Source organism: Xiphias gladius, chromosome 9 (assembly GCF_016859285.1).
Source record: "Xiphias gladius isolate SHS-SW01 ecotype Sanya breed wild chromosome 9, ASM1685928v1, whole genome shotgun sequence".
Lineage (NCBI taxonomy): Eukaryota > Metazoa > Chordata > Actinopteri > Istiophoriformes > Xiphiidae > Xiphias > Xiphias gladius.
In genome coordinates, this window is record NC_053408.1 from 10,367,837 (window position 1) to 10,391,464 (window position 23,628).

At 40.7% G+C, this 23,628-nt stretch overlaps 1 protein-coding gene across 1 annotated transcript; it reads left to right on the plus strand.

Moving 5' to 3' along the window:
• The first annotated feature begins 379 nt into the window (after positions 1-379).
• med1 (mediator complex subunit 1) lies at positions 380-13,169 on the plus strand. The gene is made up of 16 exons (XM_040135273.1): positions 380-822; positions 3,021-3,127; positions 4,059-4,137; positions 4,473-4,527; positions 4,933-5,065; positions 5,300-5,328; positions 5,484-5,555; positions 5,862-5,936; positions 6,362-6,525; positions 6,674-6,785; positions 6,912-7,036; positions 7,195-7,322; positions 7,826-8,027; positions 8,171-8,266; positions 8,402-8,507; positions 8,596-13,169. The coding sequence occupies exons 1-16, from the start codon at positions 669-671 to the stop codon at positions 12,500-12,502; spliced, it is 5,544 nt and encodes a 1,847-aa protein (XP_039991207.1). The 5' UTR covers positions 380-668; the 3' UTR covers positions 12,503-13,169.
• The last annotated feature ends 10,459 nt before the right edge of the window (positions 13,170-23,628 follow it).

Sequence of the window (23,628 nt, forward strand, 5' to 3'; positions counted from 1 at the left end):
ATTCATGTGTATGTGCGTGTGTGTGTGTGTGTGTGTGTGTGTGTGTGTGTGTGTGTGTGGTAGCTTGTGCAGGTCCATGGCTGCTTTTGCTGTTTAAAATGTCTTTCTATATTTCTTAATTACCTATTGCTTCATGTGACTGCTTTTTGCAAGATGGTATAAAGAGTATAAATTGTCGGGGGGGGATAAATAGCCACATTGACGCGCTACATTGTTCTGGTTTAGAGGACGATTAACATGATTATTTCAACCTTCCCTTGGATTTTGGCGGTTAGTTGCTCTTGGGAAATCATGAATCTGCTTGTGGCGATCGTACGCCCTCTGGAGTCTTAAACAGACCACTGAGTTTTTTTTATTTTAAGCAGTCCAGTCAAGAGATTTGGGTTTTGAGCTTGAAGGATTAAAGATAAACAAAGATATATTTCTCCTTAAATTTTGCTGATAAATAATCAGAAATAATTGTGAGAACGTGCAAGATTGGCAAATACAAGGCTGTCAACTCTGTTCCGTTAAGTCTAAATGAGCTACTAAGTAAATATGTCCACGAAACATATTATTCTGAAGCTAAAGACGCAGTCAGCTGCATGTAAAATGGAATCAAGTGTGAACCGGGAACAAATCTCCAGAGAGCGTTTGTCACTCCCGACTTCGACAGTACGGAACCCCGGATGGTGAAGCCCGGGGAACCGAAGTGGGGGACAATGGCGGCGGGGCCTGGTGTTTCTATGCAGAGCGGCAGCCCCGCAAGAGAACTTTCTATCTCGGTTCAGCAAGGAGGCAATCAGACTCATGGAGATCGGGCCAAAACCGAAGAGGTAACAGGTAAGAATATGACCCGTGTTTTATTTTTGTTTGTCTTACACATTTTTGTTATTGTAATGACCTGGCTTGCTAACGACGGCTAACTGCTAATTTAGCCGACTGTGCAACATTGGCGATTGATTTTTACGCTTGTTTCTGACATGTTAAATGGGTGAGTTTACATGTACGTGGGTAATTTAAAAACTCAATAACGATCACTCGTGAAACAGAAGTCGGTGGCACTGGGCAGAGTTTTTTTTTTTTTTTTGTAAAGTAGCAGCTAGCTCTCTGTGGTGAGTTAATAGCTAGCGTTAGTATCTCGCTAACATCTACTTTGTAGAAACGCCAACACGAATAGTGTATTACACAAATGTCCCTGAAAGTAATATATTTGCATCACATAAGTGTGTCTTATTATGGCTTGTTGTGTTGAACCAATAGTGCAACTCGCCAGACTACCCGATATAAACCAACAAGCTGTACCACTGTAGGAGCTGGCTCTTTCTGACAGATTATAATAACAAAACATTAGCATCTTTTTGACCAGACATTGGGTTCGGATTCTCCAGATGTCATGTGACTTGATTGATTAAAATCTTCTGATTTTACAGTTCCAATTTATTTCCTAATAATCTCCTAATAATATTCCTGGAAAGAATCATGTAATTTGGTATTAATTACAGGTAAAATAGAGAGTGATCAGTTGGCACACTTCTAGTAATATCTAAATGCTAAGGTAGCACAACCTTGAGGCTTTTATTTAGAGAATAGTAGGTGAGATAAAGGTGGAATTATTCTACCAAAAAACAAAATACATAAATTAGAAAAAAAAACTGTATAAATGAGGAATAAAGTCTCCAGTAATAGGATGGAGCAAGCAAAATAAAAAAAAAAACATAACTACTTAAACTAACTAAACAGTGTCACAATTTTTTTTCTCTTTTTCTGTTAATAGTACACCAACCAACCAATTTTTTTTTTTTTCTCTTCTAAGGAACTCTTAGGAAATAACGGACCTGTAAATTAAATTAATTTTTTTTTTTTTTTTTTTTTTTTTTCAAGTAGTCATAACTACTATTGATATCACTAACTATAATTAATTTTTAAAATTAATACTTAAGAAGAACATTAATGAAACTTGTACTATTTGTGGGGCACTTAAAGAAATGTTGTGCATAATTTTTTGCTCAGATTATTAATCAGACATGTAAATGATTGATTGTTGTTGATATTATCTGCCCTTTATTTTACCTAAACTTTGGAAAAATGTGTAATTTTGATTTACTGACTGTGACCAGGATTCTGGCAATCAGTTTTACCTGATTAATTTAATTGTTATTTTGACCAAATTCCATTTTTATAACTTAAAATATTTAAGCTGAGCTAATTATGTCTCGCAGTATACACTCAGTCGGTAGTTAAAGGAAATGTAGTCTAATACATTTAGTTTGTCCTGCAACGATTCCTTACTTCATCAAGATTATTTATTTATTTATTTATTTATTTATTTTTCAGTTTTTATTGAAACTGTTTTAGAGAGGTGTTGGTACAACTTAATGATCATTTTGGAGGATGTTGTAGTGCTGTTGTACTATATGGCATTATAGAGAGAGCTCTTTCTGTTGTTCAATCTACCCTCATTAATTATAAGCTTGGTGGAAAAAATAATAGCAACATCTGTCAGTATAACGCATTACAATCCAACAGCAACACAAACTGCAGCCTCTAAAATTAAAAAAAATATGGAAATGTTTTGATACAGCTGAATCAGTTTTATCCAGATTTACCTTATAAACTGGAAACTGAGTGTATGTTGTTTATAGCTGATAGTACTCAAAAAAAAATAGTACTTGTTCTTTTATACATATATCGACTAAATGTGTTATGAGATTGTTGGTTATTTGCTGTATACTTGTTTATTTTTGTTTCAATGACATCTTTGGAGGAAAAGTCCTATTGATGAAGAATGGCTGTCATATAGTTAAAATTATGTTGTTATAGCCTAATTAGATCTTCTGCAGAAATGTTTGGTAGATGTTTAAAAATAGTGAATGTCAAGCTTAATCATTTTCATTGTGTGTTGTTGGAGTTGCGTGAGAAGAGCTGTAATCAGTGTAGAAGTGTGGTGAGACTATCAATGTCTTTAATAATGAGGACAGTAAATGTGTACAAATTACATTTTTGTTTTGTTATCTAATGTATATTGCATCTTTTTTCAGAAGTGGAGAAGCAGAGTCGCATGGCTGCTCTGCTCGAGAGGCTTCATGCCAAACACAATGCTTCACGGCCATGGCAGGAGACCTGCAAAGTTGTGCGTCAGGCCATGGTGAGACGGAGACATCTATCCCAAAGCAGGACTTAAAGTCTAGGACAGGGTTCAACACTGAAGATGGCCTGAAAGTCAGAAACCAGAAGATCAGGCCTTGGTTATTAAGTTCCATTCCTCCTGGTTGTGCTTTGACAAACAAACAGGCTGGATCCCACTCTGCTACTATGATCAGAACTGAACTGACAAGGCGAAATTTAACAAACAGCAGGAAAGGCAGGAAAAAACATGTCAGCAAGTTTGCAAAGACAACATGCTAAAGCTGGCTTGCTTCTTACATTTTTTCATCATGAAAGAGTAACAATTTATACTTTCTGAACAAGAGGTCACTCAACACATTCTCATTCAAACATTAGTGAGAGTCATTGTCTCACATGTCATAGTTTAGTCAGATTGAACTCTGCACGAGGTAAAACGTACTGGATCTATTTATGCAGATAATTTTTCATTTAAATTACTGGGGATTGACATAATCTCAGTTTTAATGGGGAACATGGAATCAGGTACTACAGGTGGGTTTCAAAGCTGAAAGTAAAAGGTTTTGTCATTCCATATGGGGGGCAAACTTTGCACTGAAAATAGTGAATCCGTTCTGCACCTTATTAGGTGAGAGATAACATGCAAACTAGCAATTTTTAAAGTCCTTTGCCACGAACACACGTATAATATCCATGACCCAGCAATGCCAGCCAGGGAGCCAGACAATCCCTCATCAGATCATAATAAAGTACCCACAAGAGAGACACGCTACCAACCAATTTAATATACATGTATAGCAATTAATCACTGCATTACACAAACAAGTTTTTACTTTAATAACTTACTTCCTGAGCCCCTGAAACTATTGAATTGACATTTAAATGTGTGACCTATTGTGCTGTCTGAGACTTTTATTTTTTCTGAACACCTCCCTTATTTCTCTGTGTCCCAGGAGAAACGCGGTGCGATGAATACCGCAGGTCACCAGCTCCTGCTCACCTGTCTGGAGACCCTGCAGAGAGCCCTGAAAGGTGAAACTGCCAACTCATCGGACAGAAACACAAGGGGGAGCAGGGCAGCATTTTCCAATAGAACCTGTTAATTTCCATCATTAGACAGGGGATCATAACTGCATTTGTCTTGTACTGAAATCAACGATTAAACATTCCAGTCAATTTTAATGAAAAATGCCCGTGGTATTGACAAGCTGTTTGAGGGCAAACTAATAATGTAAAGGTATTTTTATCAGTCATGCATGTAAGCATGATGTGTCTATGGATAGTAGGAACATTCGGCAGCAATTATATGAAGTGGTTACATTATGCGATTCTTAAAATTTCCCATCTTCTCTGCCTTCTTTTTTCAGTATCATCTCTGCCCTCCATGACAGATCGTCTAGAATCCATCGCTCGACAAAACATGTGAGTTCCTTCCCTTTTGCTCATGTTTTCCCATCCTCTGACCAGGTCTATGACTGATTGAGAAGGCAACCCGAAATACAGGAAATACAGGAAATAGAGGAGGATGAAAGGTGTTCAGTTGATGAAATTTTTTTTTTTCTGAATTCAGCTGAGAATGAGGTTCTTGTATGGCTGAGTGGGTTACCCATAAAATATTGCAGGTTGTTGTTATTTGAACTTTATTCCTTGTAATTATCTATCGTGGACTTAGTCAGCAAGGACAATTACTTGCTATTCCAATACACTAAAACCATTTTTAAACGGACTAAAGTGAAACAGGTGAGCAGATGTTCCTGCACACACAAGAAAAGTAATGTGTTTTTTATCTGTCTTAGTCATTTTCTGCTTATTGTCTCATCTATGCAGGCTGGGCTCTCACCTCAGCCCATCAGGGACAGAGTGCTACATCACATCAGACATGTTCTATGTGGAAGTGCAGTTGGATACCAGTGGCCAGCTAGTGGACGTCAAAGTGGCTCATCAGGGAGAAAACCCCACGGTTAGTTTACTCTAACTTCTCTATTTCTCCATAAAGCTGAGTTAAATAAGAGTCAAGTTGGTTGTTTTTCATCATGAATTCTATACTAATTTACCTCATTTTAAAAAATGTCTTTAAATTGTCCTTTAAGAGAAGCTAACTACCTTTCATTCCTTTAATTTTTCCATCAATGCACCTTTAGTGCTGTCCTCAAAATTGTATTATATCATTCTTTTCTTGATTTGTTGGCTACAGAGTTGTCCTGAGCTGATTCAGCATCTAAGGTGCGTAGAAGCTGCAAACACTTGTCTGTGCACTCCCATATGATTAAGCAACACAGACTTTAGTGTCGAATGTCTTATTTGTGTTTTGTGGAAATAATGTAGGCACCGGTGAGAAATACTTTTCTAAATCACCCTCTTCTCCTGCTTCTCACCAGGGAGAAAAACTTCGAAGAATTTTCCAAACATCTGAAGGGACTGGTTGACCTATACAAGCTCCCTGGGGACAAGTAAGTAGACTTGTAGGTTATAAGGATGTGTGGTTGAAGCCAGCCTAACAATGTTGGAGGATTTTTTTTGTTTTGTTTTTCTTGTTTTGTTTTTCAAAAATATTAGATTGACTTGATGTTACACTGATCGATTCCAGAAATGAATAATTGATCATTTTTTTCCTTTATTTTTGCATTGTGAATCCCTTTTACCTTGGCAGCGAAAGGGCGAAAAATTACAAGATACAGATGCCAGATGTCCTTTATGTTCATTATTGTTTTTGTGTCAGGTATATCTAATTATCTTTCTTAACTTCTGTGTTCCAGTAAGCTGAAAACCAAGACGTATATAGCACTGCAGTCTTTGGAGCTTGATCTCACCAAGATGATGCACATGTTTAGGTAAGTTCACATCAGCCTTAGTAGCTTTGAGCCACTAGAATTTAGCAAATGCTGGGGCAGTGGGATGGGGATGGGGGTACTGTTATTGGTACTGACAGTGTAGTAGTTTTACCAAATGTATGAAAAGATGTAACAGTGACCGGTTGTAGTATCATTTGATTATTGAAGCTGCACTGTGATCATTCAGACAGCTATGCAGGAAAGGGAAACCTAATCAGAATATTAAAGGTAATGTTAGGAAAGTTCGCAAAGGTGGAAATGCTGATGTGGGAGGGTTTCATATTAACAGAATGTAACTTCTGTAATAAATCAGTTCATAGGGTAAAATATACATTCACTTAAGTAGTAGAAGAAATTAATAATGAGTAAAAAGACTAATTTTAGCATCTCTCGATGTAATTCAACAATTTGTGATTGATTTCTAGGTTAGCAACCAATGCAAATACAGTGGAGACTATTCTTCATGGCAGTGTGGGCTTGCTGACAGCCAGGAGTGGTGGTCATCTTGTTTCTCTTCAGTGTTATGTGTCCCCTTATGACATATTTGAAGAGGGAACAGGCACACAACTCAACTTAACAGACAACAATGGTAAGTACATGGAGGATGTGGACGACAAGTGTCCACAGGAAGGCTGAGCAACAGAATAATAACCAGCCAATAGCCATATGATTTGCTGAAGAATTGTAGTTATCCTTGTGTGACCTTTGTCATTCTTCTCTGTGGACACTTTCTGCAGTGCCGCGCTCTCTGGGTGTCAGTGTCTCCGTGACAATCGAGGGAACATCCGCCATCTACAAGCTCCCAATCGCTCCACTCATCACTGGATCCCACCCAGTGGACAACAAGGGGTAAGAAAGCGTAGCTCACTTTTCAGGGAACTTAACAATCACCTGGTGGTTATTTTAATGTCCCAGTGCAGAACTAATAGAGAAAAGAGAGAGATAGCTGATGATTTTATTTTTGGTGTATTTCAGGACACCTTCCTTTTCCACTGTGACTAACTCCAACTGCGTGGACCTGCCAGCTTGTTTTTTCCTCAAGATGAACCGCCCCATGCCTTTCTCACTGTCCTTTATTCAGAGGATGGGAAATGCTACTTGTGAGTTTAACTCACCAACACTGTATTCTTAATTCATAAATATGTCCTTAAAGGACTGTTTTTTTTTTTTGTTTGTTTGTTTGGTTTTTTTTTTTGCTTGATAATTTGGACTTCATCCTCTCTTTTTTTTTTCTTTTTTTCTTTTTTTTTCCCCCCAGCAATCCCACTGTTTGACATCTCGCCCAGCCTCTCACCTCTCTACCAGTTAGTTGTCCAGAGCCAGCTCCAGCTCCTGGAGGAGGGGAGCTCCACACCACCACCCTCACACAACATGCACTTCTATTCTGTGAGCAGACATAGACAAGCACTTTATGGTTATGTGATTGTTCACTGGTTAGAGCAATATTGTACAGGTCCTAAAACCCCAACCTATTGGAATTTAAACCTGCTGTGTTTTGGGCTTATTGAGAATTAAGATAAAACCATACAGTTACAGTACTTCATTATTGCAATTCTAACCAGTCAATTACTATGACAGTTTCTTCATCAGGATTACTGTCAAAGCAAGTCTCTGTATACTGCACAATGTTCTGCTTTCTGTGTGTGAGTGACACCATCCCTGCTTCCCTCTGCTGTCTTGTTTTGATACACGTATGTAAATCAGAAGTTTAGTGAGATTTCATTTCATTTTGCACATAAATTACTGGTGTTCAAATGTTGCTTTCCCGCTCATGAAAGACGGCTACATTCTGAGTCTGTAGTTTGTATATGCACACACAACACAAACACCAAATTTCAGATTTTTATTCCTTATAGTGTAAGAAAATCACTGTCTTTATTCTTTCACAGGTGTTGCCAGATCAGCAGCACTGTTATTTCCTGAATGGTGATGCCCCAGTGCAAGATGGTCGTTCTCTCCAAGGAGCATTGGTGTCAAAGATCCCATTCCGCCACCCAGCACAAGTGCCACTCCTGTTGGATATCATCCGGCACCAGGCAGCCTATAACACCTTGATTGGCAGCTGTGTGAAACGAACATCCATCAAAGAAGGTGAGTATCTGGCTTCCAATTTACTGTATTTGGTCAATCAACGACATGTACACTATTTGTTTTTTTGTTTTTTGTGTGTGTGTGTGTCTGATGTATTAAATTAGTTTTGGCGAATGTAACATCTTTGCTGTTGTTCTCCCCAGACAGTGCAGGACTGCTGCAGTTTGAGGTATGCCCTCTTACTGACTCGAGTTTCAGCGTCTCTTTCCAGCACCCAGTCAATGAATCATTAGTCTGTGGTGAGCTCTCACTTTTAATAAATCTTCATAATCCAGTAATACGTAGATACTACTTCAAGTGCTAGTGATATCTCAATGATCTAAATTGTAAAATCAGTTTTCTAATCGGAGTACTTTTTCCCACTTGACCCCTAGTGGTGATGGAGGTTATTGACTCCAGACAGGTATCCTGCAAGCTATATAAAGGACTGTCAGATGCTCTAATCTGCACAGATGAATTCATCACCAAAGTGGTCCAGAGGTGAGATTGTTATTTCCTTCCGAATGCATAAAATTGGACATTATGTTTTCTAGTAGTAATGTAGGAAATTGTTTCCTCTGTCTCCTAGATGCATGTCCATCCCTGTAACCATGCGGGCCATTCGGAGGAAAGCAGAGACCATCCAGGCAGACACTCCAGCCCTCTCACTAATTGCACAGACAGTGGAGATCATGGTGAAGAATAACCTGCCACCCTCCGGTAGTCCCACCTACAACATGGCAGCAGGCGATGGAGCTAACCCAATGGGACTGCCTGGGCTCACAGGGGGCAACACACCTACAGGAGGACCCCCTGGAGGACCCGGTTATACAGGTCCAATTACTTCTCTGTTTGGGATTTCCCGAACAGAGAGGCAAGCCCAAGGAGGAGAGTGCCTAACCCAAGGAGGTGTGGCTGGCCAGCAACAATTGCAGCAACAACATCAGCAACAGCAGCAAGGTCAGGGCCACTCAGATGACTACAGCAAAGTCACCCAGAATCCCATTCTGACAAGTCTATTACAGATAACTGGAAGCGTGGGTTCTAGTCCAAGCTCCCAGAATGCACCACCACCCCACCAAACTCCACCGCCAACATCCTCCCCTGCCAGCAACACCAAGAATCATCCTATGTTGATGAACTTGTTGAAAGACAACCCCACCCAAGATTTTGCCACATTGTATGGTTCTAGTCCATTAGAGAGGCAGAACTCTTCATCTGGCTCCCCACGGACAGAGGGAATGGGTGGAACCTGCCCTGGAGGTAGCACAAAAGGGAAGAAAAAGCGCCCAAGGACGACAGAAAAGGGTGGCGTGTTGCCTGGAACTGCCGCAGGTAGTGGTTTAGGCATGAAAACACAACAAGCATCTTCCATGCCGCAGCTTCACCAGCACCATCCAGTCACGCATGAGGATGATTTCCATCGTGAGCTCCTTTCTATGGATGTGGACGCTTCTCAAAATTCTATCTTTGATGTTAACCTGACTGGTGATGGCCTAGACACGCCCCATAGCATCACGCCAGCACCTAGCCAATGTGGAACACCGCCCTCCGGCCCCGGCATGCCTTATTCACAGTCTCATGTCCAGTCTCAGCAACAGCAAACGCCAGGTACTGTACCGCCTCGAATGGTCCGCCTCTCTAGCTCTGATAGCATTGGACCTGATATCACAGAAATCTTGTCAGATTTGCCGGAGCAAACAGGCAAAGGCAGCAGTGGCAGCCATGGGCAACACCCTATGGGCAGTGGTGGGGAGGATGGAGGCCCCCTAGGTACTCCCATTCGTGACTCCTCCAGTTTGAGTCAGGGCAGCGCAGTGTTTGACTCGGCAGACATTTTCAATACCAACAGCAATGAGAATCCTTTCACAGATGCTGCTGATCTGATAGCTGAGGCAACTGCAACTGCTGCCACTCCCACCAGCGATTCCTCTTCCACCAACTTTTTCCCTGATGCTGCTGACTTCAACCCTGACCTCCTGACCTCAGGCCATAGCTTCTCCCAGAATTATTTTGATGACAGCTCTCCAAGTGCTGATGGAGACATGGACCTGGTCAAAGGTTTTGGTGGAGGCAGTCAGCAAAATACCCCATCAGGAACACCTCAGAATCCCACTCCACATGGGCAGAGCACCCCAGAGCCCTCACTGAAGGACCCTTTTGATATGGGAATAGTTTTTGGAGGCAGCAGTGGTGGTGGCAAACCGCTTCTGGGGCAAGCTCCTGATTTGGGAGACACACATGGCGGAGGGTCCCAGAGCCCCCTCATGATGGGCCTCGGAGCGGCTTGTGGTGACTTTAAAAGTGCAGAACCCAAAGTTAAACAGCAGCAGGGACTCATGCGGCCAAAAGATGAGAATGGGGGTAGCGGAGGAAGCAGTTCTGGGATGGGAATGGGTAGCAGTTCAACTGAGGGCAAACAGGTCAAACGTAGCAGGACCCCATCCAGCGAAGGAAAGTCCAAAGACAAGCCTCCCAAACGCAAGAAGCTGGACCCTGATGGAAAGTCACCCTCTCACAGCTCAGGTGGACGACCATACACACCACCTAGTGGTGGCTCAGGCTCTGGGGGAAGCATAAGTGGAGGAGGCTCCAAGTCCCCTGGTAGTTCAGGACGTTCGCAAACTCCTCCTGGTGGTGCCACACCTCCGATTCCCAAAATCACAATTCAGATCCCAAAGGGGACAATAACTGGGGGGAAGACTTCATCCCATAGTGGATACACCTCTAGCAGCTCAGCCACAAGCAGCACAGGAGGAACAGGGGGAACCAGCAGCAGCAAAAGCCATCATTCTCATTCATCTTCCTCAGGGAAGATTAAGTCAAAGGAAGGCTCCATGACACAAGGCAACAGCTCTAAGCCAGGGAGTACTGGAGTAGGGGGTGGAGGTGGGCCATCCCAGTCTAAAGGCTCTTCCCAAGGAATGGGTGTGGGTAAACCAGGGTCCTCCCCAATTACTAAACATGGGCTGTCTGGACCTGGAGGTAGTGGAAGTGGAATTGGGAGTAGTAATAAAATTAAACCTCAGGGGGGCAAGCCTCCTGGATCTCTAATGAATCCCAACATAAAGCCCAACATCTCCCCTTCTCACTCTCGCTCTGGTAGCTCTGGTGACAAATTGTCCTCCCCAATGAAAATGCAACAGTCCCAGGTTCCAGGGACACCTCCTTCTTCCAAGGCTAAATCACCAATGGGCTCAGGAGCTGGCAGTTCTGGAGGGTCCAAGTCTTCTGGTGGAGGCATGAGCTCGCAGAAGCCAATGGGTGGGAGCTCCTCCTCTGGTTCCACATCATCCTCATCATCCTCCAGCTCCTCCTCTTCATCTGGTTCCATGACCTTCTCGGGAGGCTCCCAGTCTCAGTATGGGAGTAGTGGAGGTGTAAGTGGAGGGGGAGGAGGCACAGGAGGAGGGAGTGGAAGTGGAGGTAGTGGTGGAGGGGGAGGAGGTGGAGGAACTGGGAGTGGAGGTGGAAGCGGTGGAGGAGCTGGTCAGAACAATGCAAATAACCCCAATGCCAAAGGGAAGTCTCCCAGTCGAAACAAGAAACCCTCTCTCACAGCAGTCATAGACAAACTGAAAAGTGTAGGTGGAGGAGGAGTGGGGGAGGATGGTTGTGAGGTTGGGCCACCAGTAGGGGGAACTGGCTCAGGGTCTGCTTCTGGTGGTTGTCCTGGAAATGTTCCCAGCAGTGGACCTTCAAACATGGGTCCTTCCAAGCATGCTTCATCCTCCCAAAGTGGGGAGTATAAGAGAGAAAAGTCTGATAAAGAGGCAAAAGCAAAAGTGTCTGTTTCTGGGGGGAACAGCGGGGATAAAAAGCTAATGGACCCAAAAACAGGGGGGGTTGGCACGACCGGTCTGGCCAAAATTATCATTAGCAAACCTGATGGTGGCTCACCAAGCATCAAGGCCAAAGTGACCCTACAGAAAGCAGGGGAGGGATCTGGTGAATCTATGCGTCCCCAAATTTCCAGCCTCAAAGCATCCCCCCTCTTCAGTGGCTCTACTCCCAAGCACGACCGCTCTTCCCCGAGCCACAGTCGCTCACCAGGATACACTCCGCTCAACCACGACAGTGAGAGCGAGTCGGGCAGCAGCTCAGTGGCCGAGAAATCCCACCAGAACAGCCCAAGCTCAGATGACGACCAGGCCATGCGGCCGCTTCCCCCACAGGACTACATGAGCTCTATTCCCCTCAGCTCAGGAGAGAAGCACAAGAAACACAAGAAGGAGAAGAAGAAGCAGAAAGAGAGGGAACGGGAGAGGGACAGAGATCGAGAACGGGACAGGGACAAAGAGAAAAAGAAGTCATCACTGTCCATGGGGCCGTCCTCACATCCAATAAAAGCAGACAGTTGGTCTCGGTCACCCATCTCAGCTTCGGATTCATCTTTGTCTATGCTGGGTTCAGAGCGTCCATCCCGGCCCAGTCCAATGTATATGAGAAATGAAGATGATGACCTCATGGACTCAGCTCTCACTGGCAACCTTTAATTTTAATTCTATTCATTTTACTCTTGTTCTCACATTTTTAACAAATGCCTTTTACATACAAATTAAACTTCTATTTATTTAATTCAAGCCACACATTGGAACTGGATGTAAGAATATTGTGGATCTCTGAATGATCATTGATCTGTTAAAGCTGTATTTTAATGTCATATTTTACTGTTTGAGTATCAGTGTATAATGTTGCCACACTGTCATCCAAATCCACCTCAGAATACCAACTTCCTCAAGCTACATTAAGGAAATGGCTTTAAACAGTATATTTTTGGAAAAATTGATATTATTTTTGTTTTTCCAGTGATGTCAGAACATCTTTACTGTCAGTAAATTTTGCTTATTTCATATTCTTTTCACATTTAATATATCTGTCACTGTTCATATGTCATTGTCATTCATACCAGAATCCCACTATACTGTATGTTGTCAAAATAAGTATGATGTCTGTTTAAAAAACAAAGTATTGTAAAGCAAGAAGGGTACAGTGTTCAGTTGCCTTGTTTTTCAGATACAACTGGAGAATTTTTAGATTTTGATACATTTTAAACTGTTGATGTGTAAATTAGTGTAGGTAAAGAGGAATGCCACAGATTATGATGAGAATGGGAGGAAAAGAGACATGCTGATCTTTTTTTTTTTTTAACTGTAGAAGTTTTGGAAGCTTGAAATAAACATTTCACTTCTGGAAAAAGTTCAGTTAAATTACTGTGTTTTAGTAGACTTGATCTTGTGATTCATTGTCAAGTTTGTTGTTTTTTTTTCTGTCAATAGCTCAGCTACAAAGTTACACTAGATGGCAGCAGTGTATCAGGCTGCTCAATCACTGTTAGCAAAATTACATGGTGCTTTGTAAGGAGTTACACACTCCCAGAGGTAACGCTTATAAATGGAGATGGAGATAAAATGAAACTTCACGCTTTTATTCACAGATATTACTGACGAAGATTTGTGGAATCATGATGCAACTAGAGGGACCAAACAGAAGTAGTGAAAAAGCAAAAAGGCTAAGGTGCCAAAAAAAAAAAAAACATTTAGGATGGTTACAAGACATGTCATCAACAATAAAAATAAACAATCTTAACTCCTCAGTGTACCATCCAGACCAAGATACAACAGGGTAGAAAAAGTCTAAAAAGTCTTAAAAGTAATCAAAAACAAACAAACAAAAAAAACTTCTACAAATATGACTCATACTAGGTTTAATACCAGTTAGCAGCATTTATCTACTGTCAAGGTGCACTTTGATATGTAAGAGTTCAAGGCTGCTTGGGCCATTTAACAGACCTCAGGCTAAATGAAAGTGCAGGTGCACTTTGATCAAACAGCAGCTAAATTATTTATGTTAAAGAGAGGAAAATAATGAAAATGTAAAACCAACAAAAAAGCATCTAGAAAGAGCAGTTACAACTTGACACTAACCTATAAGGATATGATGGACGTATGTAGTGTGCAGAGGGTAGGCAGGCCACCTAAAGTGACCAACTTTTATAGCGGTGTGTCCACTGGTGATTTTGTCATATCCTTTGTTATTAGTTGTTTTGAAGTGTTAACTATTTTTGGCTGCACCTTTAGAGGGTAATGGCCATTCTTGTCTGTGCCAACAAAAACACGCATAAGCTCAGAGGTGAGTATTAAAAGTGAGCGTCCAGTATCTGGTGGGAAATCAATAGCATGTATTCCTTGTATAGATAAAAGAAAGAAAGACATTCTAACCTCTGTCTGCCTTCATGTCCCAGATGACAACACTTGAAAACCAATGTGGCTCCCAGCCGCCCAGTCAGCTGATCTTCTGACCTATTGCCTCACTATTCTCCAGCACCGCTGACTAGGCTGTTTTTTTTTTTTTTTTTTCCACAGAGGCCCCCGCTGAACTGCTTATTAATGACATCTCTTTATGAAAAAAAAAAAAAGAAGCTCTTATTATGGAGTCCATTGCAGCAAAGAAACCTGACACTCTGCTCAAATGACGCAAGTGCGTCGTCAACCACGTGCACCTTTAATACGCAGCGAGCTTGCTTAGGGCGGCTGCTTTGTAGTTGGTTGGCTTCCAATTCCTGTCAGTGTCCCAAAGGGCCCAGCTGAAGGGCCCCTGGGAGAGGTCATCTAACCCTTTGTACTGTATATGTACCAACCTGCCCTCAGGATAGACGCAGAAAAGTGTCACATTCAGCTAAATACTATACAACAACACCGAAGGAGGTTGTTTGAATGTCATCACTGCACCTCATTTCTCCTAGCTTTATCAAAGAATAAAAAAACCTTCCTCTGTTTTTCCTTATATATTTTTCTCTGATATATTGTAGTCTGTGTGCTGGTATTTCACCTACTACCACATCCTCAGTTTCTCCCGTCCTCAGTCACTGTTTTTATGAAGGTTGTATTAAAAAGAAATTACCCTACAGGACTCTCAACTGTTTATGTACATGTCCTCTAGATGTCTTCTTGCTAATGTACAACCCAAAGCCTAAAATGGTGCATGAAAAGGACGCATCTGACGGTAAAATCTAAAGCAATTCAAATGAGGGTTTTAATGTATAAGCTTCATTCAGCTTCATTCCACTGAGGCTGCTTTATTTATTAAAAATGAATGAATTTTTCATTTTTAAAGAAGGGACTACAAGTCTGCTTTAGGTGACTGAGAACTAACCTTCCACTTCTTATGGTCTTATATCCTGACTCTTCATATTCTCTCTTTTTCTCTTCCACACAAGCACTTCATTACAATCAGTGTGATAGTGTCTGCCAGGCTTTTTCAACCAATTTGTCAAATGTCAGGCAAGTTAAAAAAAAAAAAAAAAAAGCCTGGGACTGCGAGCTCCTCTCCTCATTTCTCCTTTCTGCAGCTCCTTGACACTCTTCCCTGTCAACCTTTTAAACTTCTGATATGTCTTTTTCTTCTGCACGGCTAATTTCTCTATTGTCGACCCTACCATGGAAACTTTCTGCCTGGCTCTACACTCAGTCGTACTGCTTGGAATATGTCCACGTAATTCCTTTCGTTTCGGTCATCCTGTGCATACTCTTCCATCGTTTTCTCAATCTCAAGCCTGAGACAGGGTAGCTCTGTGATGTAACTTAGCCATTTCAGTTGTAGTTGGCTGACATAGATAAAACTCTTGAAACACTTTTTAAATGATTTCCTCTATTTTAAGTCAGATTAATTTCGGCGTGGGCGGTCACTTTCTTGCATGTGCTCTGGACAAAAACAACTCCTGACATTTTCAAATTTCATCACAGAATACTCTCTACCCAAAATGTATTGCCTTTCCTTCTTTATTGTATATTTCTATCTAAATCAGATTAAATATATGTTTAACCATGCTAGCAGCACATTTATATGGATGGTTATGTTGGTCTGAAATATCTCAACAACTATTAGATGCATTGCCATAAAATTTTGTATAGACATTCGTGGTCCCCAGAGGTTGATCCCAATGACTTTGGTGATCACCTGACTTTTGCGTGGCTACTGAGGTGAAATTTGCTACGGAGCATAAATTCTATTCTTTTCATCTGGCGCCGTCAGAAGTTCAAAATTTCAAATTTTCCAATACTTTGGTTTATAACCAGCTACTTGCAAAACTACTAAAATTTCCATCAGCCTCAGCTGTACTTTGTGTGCAGTGCTAATTAGCAAATAATAGCATGCTAATGGGCCAAATTAAGATAATGAAGCCGCTAAATGTTATTAATATAATTCGTATATCATATTGCTTAGCATCAGCATGTTAGCATTGACATTGTGAGCATGTTAGCATGCTGACATCAGCATTTACCCCAAAGCATCACTGTATAAGTACTGCTGATCTCGTCTGACAGCCATACCCTGCCAAGGGTTAATATTGCAATAGCTAGTCTGTCCGATGTAATTGTATTGTGTCTTACTTGTTACTCTTCTCTGTTGTAAAATCTTCTGTGGCAGCAGAGAAAATATGCTGGCCAAAATTCACCTGCACCTGATTCTCTGTGCTCTGAATTTGAAGTACTCACAGATTAAATTTCAGTTCTTATTCCATCGTTATTCTGTTCCTGTCAAACACCCCCCCCCCCCACTCTCCTCTCACTTGCCATCTTCTGATTTCTTTTCTCCTTTTACTGTTCAGCTCTATCCTCTCTCTACATTGGCAGCTCCAGTTTTTCCCCACAGATTAGTTTTGAACTATTTTTTCCTTCTTCATAGATAGAGAGCTAAAGTTAGAAGTTGGCTATAATAAGGTGCAGCCACGCTCATCTGTTTCACTAGGTAGTGTCTGTTACAGTCTCATCACTTTTCCAAACATTAAGTTATTGGGATGTCCAGATTTATTACATTTCAGGCATGATAGACACAAAAGATGCAGACAGTGAGTTGAGTTCAGCGAATTGCTGTCTCCCCTTCAGCGCATAAGGACGGGCTGCAGTTCATGGCCACTGATGAGCTGTATAGTGGGAAATAACCTCCCAGCTTATCCTGTAGATAAGCAAGCAAGAGGAGGGCAGCCATTTGCCAGTTAGTTAAGCTTTATAGCTGCACACAGTCAGAAATGGGAGGCAAAGGAGGGAGACAAGAGAAGAGGGGTGAAAAGAAGAAGAAGTAAGAATAAAGCCAAAGGAAGGGGGGAGGAGAAGAGAGTGTAGATGTATTTTCAGCTTGAGAGTGCTGCATCCTTAAGTAGGGATATTATTATAGCACAAGAGCCAAAGACAAACTCAAGCTTATGCACTCTGGAGGACAGCAGCAGCTTACAGCATGAAGGCTGTGCAACATTTTATCTTACTCGATGGTTGCCGTGTGAGCCAGTTGCGTTTTCAGTTAAATAACATTTGCTTGGTTTCACTTAACAACGATGGAAATGCAGTGGTGTTACCGTGCCACGAATTTGTACTGTAGAGCAGCACATGCCACTGAATAATAATAGTTCCCACAAGAAATAGCAAGTGGACTGACACTGAAATTTTATTTAACCCGCTTTTTCATTTACGAGGTCGAGCAACTGAACCATGACAATTTTATGTTAATTTGTTGACGTTAAACGTATTCCTTGAAGGGAAAAAGTTGCTTTTGTAAGTTCATCCTCAGTTTGCAATTTCATTTTCATTAGGGTGTTACAGTATTAAATCATTCTTGTTTGAGATGAATCACATTTTTCTCCTTCATGACCTTACTTGCTTTACAGGAACAGTTTATGGTTGTGTGGCATGGCAGGTCCTTTTTAAAGTGCTGCACCGAGGCAAGTTTCCCCAAATGTATCACACTTTGGAATTATGCTGAGGCAAACTATAGTAAGTGGCTGTAAAACTGAATTGCCTGCCAAACATCAGCAAAAACTGCTAGGAAGTGAAGGCACACCTAGGTTCATGGCTACGGTGTGTCGGCACTAAGAAGTTTACTGTAGTTTCTCTCGTATTTGAGCATTTTGGAATTAAAACCACTGTAAGAGGTGTGTAAAATAAAAACAAATGTAGCCTACACATGTAATATGAATGGCCACTTACATGCATGGCTGCCAATGTGGTATTATGAATGTAAAATGTTGTAAACTTTTATGTTGTTTTTCGGGTTTTTGTTTTTGTTTTTTTTTGGTACTTCGCATGGCAAGTTTTCAGCACCATGGAGAGTTCCACTGCCTTCACTTACTCTATGCTGCTACAATCGCCTCTGTGCAGTGTATTGGATGTGTAGATAAATATAAATTCAGACAAACTTTCTCTCGTAATTAGTCCTGTTCGTTATAAACTTTATCTCGTATAATGTAGGATTGTTGCTCACATTGGATAAAACTAGTTGAAAATGCTGAATTTGAAGTTTATTCTTGACCTTGGAAATAGCAATAGACAAAAAATACTCATCACAAAGTCCCCTTGCTTGCTTTATCCAGGGCTTTCAGCAACATCTCATGGTCTTCATCTGTGAATAGGGTATGCTCACACTGATACAATTCAGTAAACTCCATCTGCTACATCATGCCCATGTGTTTTTGGAAAAAGACAGGTAAGTGGACAGGTCATTTTATTCACTGAGTCCCCCCGATGAGCTACTTGAGTATCTGTGGCATACAGTAGACTCTTGTAATAAAAGTATAAGCGATGAGGAAATCAATCATTTTGTGTTTTAAGGGTTTAGTGATTCTTTACAGATTTCCAAGCAGAAAATTCCTTTTTTTTTTTTTTTTAATCGCTTTGGGGGAAAGTCAGAGAGCAGAACCTAAATTATAATTACTTCATGCTCAAAGTAATATTGCATGTCATGTCCAGTCACAAGATATACATTACCTCAGCTGTAGAAACGAGGCATTTCCCACCATTGCATGCTAAAGCAAAAGTAACTGCAAGCAGTAGTGTCAACTGAAGGGCTATAGTATTTGTGCCAGAGTGGATCATTTGGCCTGTGTCCTCCACTCGTTGCTCCTGTCAGTAGCTGTTTTTCAATGATATGTCTGCAAGGCTATCTGTAGCACTCATTAAAAACAAGTGGGAGTCTATTGTCCCTATAATCCCTGTGGGTCCGTGATGTGAGTCAGCGAATGGCAGTGCCAACCCCCTTTGGCATGTCGAACACAAACCCCAATGTCATTCTGGCCACCTGCCCATCCTCTCGCTTTCCATCTCTCCCCCTTGCTCCCACAATATCACTGCTGCTCAAAATCCATCTTTTTCCAATGTAGTTCTATGAAAAAACATCACTGTATTACACCTGCAGACACTTATGGGGCTGTACTGTGAGTGTGTTGCTCCATTCTTTATGGGATGATATCTCCCAAATGCTTATTATAGTACTCCTGAGGGGATTATAGTTTTGATATAACACATGCAACATCTTAAAATGTAGTACTGTTATGCCACAATTAATTTAAAAGTGTCGTTCTTTTCTTTAAGGACATATAAATGTCCACCTCAGTCATTGCTGAACTCATTTCTGTGACTCTAATGCATCCTCTGGTGTATCAACAATAAACTATAATACTAACTATAACTATCATGTTCTTTTTTACTCAAGACTTTTCTGCTTGCCACTGCCGTTTATTAGATTTAAATTGGGGCTATTTATTTACACCTCACATGTCAATTTTATTCAACTGTTTTATCAGTTTGAATCTTATTTTTATCTTCTATTTACTTTGACTCTTTTACATCCTATTTAAATGTGTCTTGTTTTTTGTCTTCGTGCCTTTTATGTCTTCTGTGAAGCACTTGGAATTGCCTTGTTGTTGAAAGGTGCTGTACTGATAAATCTGCCTTACCTATAAAGTAAATGTACATTTCTGGATTTGGTTCCTAACCCCCACGCAGCCGGTGGTCTATATTCATTTTACTACAATATGAAAATTAACTTACACACTCAAAACGTACTTGAGCTGGATGCACTGTATATATGTTTACACTATATTTGCCAAAGATAGAGAATCTATGAATATTTTGTCATTTTTTTATTTTTTATGTTGTCGTGTGTTACTGCAGTAAACAGAAGAGATTATTGGCGGGTCCAAGTGCTAAACTGAAACCAAGTGTAAAACCGGCCGGAACCAAAGGCTGCCTGGAAGGTGCTAATCTCAATGCTAATCATTAATGTCAAATATGCAATCCTTTTGTAATGGGCTAACACATACAAAATCACCAGTATGGCTCTATAAGTAATCACTTGCATTGACCTGTCATTATCCACATGCACTCATACACACTTTTTCTCCACACAAATCATAAATCTTCTATATGTGCACACGAGTTCATGTGAAGAAGCAATAGACATGTATAGGAGCAAAATCTCTTCATGTTGTAAATGGAGTTTGCTATTGTCATCATCCAAAATCATCCAAAATGAGAGTGGTTGTAAATGTGGACGTGTTCAGCGTTCGCTTAGATATGGCCGTTGTTTATTATGAAGAGATGCCATTATGCTATTGCATGCGCACACACATACACACAAACACAGGCACAATTTCCTCCCGTTGATGCATTTATTCCATAACCTTGACCCTGAAATGACATCCTGATCCTCAACCCGTAAAGCAGCAAGGACCGAACCGAAAGGGCTGAATTTCAAACTGGTTCTCACAAGGAGAAGAAAAACCAGCGACACCTGTATTCATCTGTGAACAGACACCACTTGGCACAGTAGATCTGCCTCTGGAGCTAAATATAGCTGTCACGTTTGTTTGGCGGATTATTTTGACTCTGGCTCTGCAACTGAATCTTGTTTTCTGTCCCATTTGTGTCAAAAGTTTGCAAGAACTTTACCTACATTAGTAAAAAACTATATTTCCCCACTGGGGTGTGGTGGAATAACACGAAATGGAAAGACTTAAGTAAAGTATAAATACTCTAAAATTATACTGCAATAAAAATGTGTGGTTACTTTACTTTCCAACTGTTTTTGACAACACTTTGATTAACATTGGCATTGTTCGCAACACAGGTGATCCCCTGACTTTTACTCTAGCACCACCACGAGGTTCCCCTTTGTCATTTTCAGTGGAATATCTCAATACCCATTGAATGGATTGCCATGAAACTTGGAGCACACATTACTCCCCCCCCCAGGATGAACTGTGGTAACTTTGAACCTCCGACGTCTCCTCGTCAGTGCCACCGTCAAGTCAAGGGGTTTCCGATATATTCATTTATGACCAGATATTTAACAAATGACATTAGTTGGAGCTTGACATTGTGTTCAGTGACAGTTTGCAAATTGTGAACATGGTGAACACTGCACAGCAGCATGTTATTATGCTCACGTTAGGATCTAGTTCAAAGCACCATTGTGCCTAAGCCTCACAGAGCAGCTAGCATGGCTGTTGACTCTTATTCTTGTGAACCAAAGTCTCTGGAGTGTTTTGTTGTAAACAAGGCTAAACCCAAGGCACAGTTTCTCCTGTCACGGTGACCTTGTTACTTGAGGAGGGGGGAAAAAATCTACATTATGATACGGTTTAGTGTAACTCCCGCTGCAAAACTGACATAAAAGCAGCACTACAAAGCCTCCACTAATAGAAAAAGCTTCTTGTTGAATTTTGACATATAGTTTATGTACATTATACATACATCGCCATATACAACGGAAGTGTATTTTAATCTCAGCGCTATCATACAGGGACCACTTGTTCTCTTGGTTGTGTCTTGGACTGCTCTTTGAGCATGTAGTGATCCACGCTATTTAGTATTAAGGCAGGACAAATCATTTTCGTATAATCAAGTTAAGGTCAGACAATTTAATTTCTTTTTGTTATTAAGTTAAAATCAGTTTATTTTGTTCTAATCAGGTTAGCGTCTGGGCTCGTTTGCTCCACCTGTCTCTGTGTGTCACTGTTCGATTCTTCAGCATAACACAAACCCACATAAGACTGAATGTTTATTAAATAGTGTCTGTTGTTCAAATGAAACACTTACATCTTCCCTGCCATTCCTGTGTGTTCACAGCATCTTGAGGTTTTTTTTGTACTGCAGGAACATGCCACAATCTTTGTGGTCTTATGCCAATTCTGGTGTATAAGTATTACACAACAAACCGTTCGTATTATTGTCTGACTCCTCTTTCTATGGAGGCTGTTATACAAAAATTTAAAAGAAAGAAAGAAAGAAAAGAAAGAAAGAAAGAAAGAAAAGAAAGGGGATATGAGGATATCAGAACTTGATCTCTTTTTGTACATTTGATTCCTCAGGACGTATCTCTATTTGCTCTATCTTTCTCTTTCTTCACTCTTGTTTCTCTCTCCTCCCTTTTTATTTTTCCGACACCCCAAAAGCCGTCCTCGCACAGTTGTTTTCGTCATAGCTCACACCTTTATATATTTCATAATTCACAGCTAAACTGGTGGAAAGGCTCTAACATCAGCTGTACAACGGGGACTCGGTTTTCACGTTGTCGTTAAATTCTGACAAGTGTAAATTTTTTTTCCTTCATGTCTTTCTTTTTCTTTCTTGAAAATAGAGAAACACAAATGAACATCCAAATAAAAAAAAAAAAACATACTGTAGATCAATCTCACACATACACTTCTAATCCATGCAGAAAAAAAAGTGGGCCACGTATTCCACATGGAGCGGGCTTATGGTGAAAAACTCTTCAAAGTGATAAATAAAAAACAAGGCTGTTTTCACACATGAGCAACCGTTTGCTTGTTACATCATGAAAGAGATTTGTCTTCTATCAGGAATTAGTAGGTTAACGTTTGACCCAGATACAGCAGGGATCTGTGGATGTTCATTACATCAAAGAGTTTAAATTAAGCTTTCTCATTTAAATTGAAAAAGGATCTTTAGAATAACACACTTTTTTTCAACGAGTGGGCTTACAGCTTCAAGTAAGGTTTTTTTTTGTCCTCGTGAGACAACAAAAATATGTAGCTTGTCTTCTAGTTTCTTATCCCTGGGTTTTCAGATTTTTACTCATCTTTAAACACATGTTGCACTTGGCAACTTACAGAGCCACAACGTCCAACAGTGGTATTTCCATCACTTAACAGAGGAACATATAGCAGCGTGAACGCTTTTCTTTCAATGGACACTGAGTGTGCCAGACTGTCTCTAAATCTCCAAAGGAGGGGAAAAAGTTTAATTTTTTGCCACTGACCAAACGTGGAAGAAGCTACTGCTGACAACAGAGTTTATGAGTCTAATTTTAGCACAGAATCAAAAATGATTCCTAGATTTCTGGCATATGTACAGACATTTCGAAGACAGTGGGCCAAGGGTGTTGGATAAACCATCGGGGAATTTCTCAGGACCAAAATAGAGCCTAAAATAGAGCCTTGTGGTAAACAGCAGAGGAGGATGAGAAACTGGCCATTTTAACTGATACTGATCTATGTGGATGGAAAGTAGTTGCCTACTAGGAACGAGTTTATTATGGATAAAATGATGGGTCAAACTGTATCAAATATTTTGTTTTGTAGCTAACGCGCTGTGCTCTAGACGTCTTAATACGTGTAGGCTGCAAACAAGCAAAAATACTTACAAAGAGCCAAGTAATGTCCTTTTGTTGTTTGAGAAAGCAGGGGGGAATAATGGAAATAGGTTCCACATGATTTAAAATTGCAGGGGGGGTTTCTTAAATCGGAAGGTTCACAAATAGAGGATGACATGTGAGATCTAATAGACAACTTTCTCAGTACTACATGCTAGATACTCCAGCACCACAC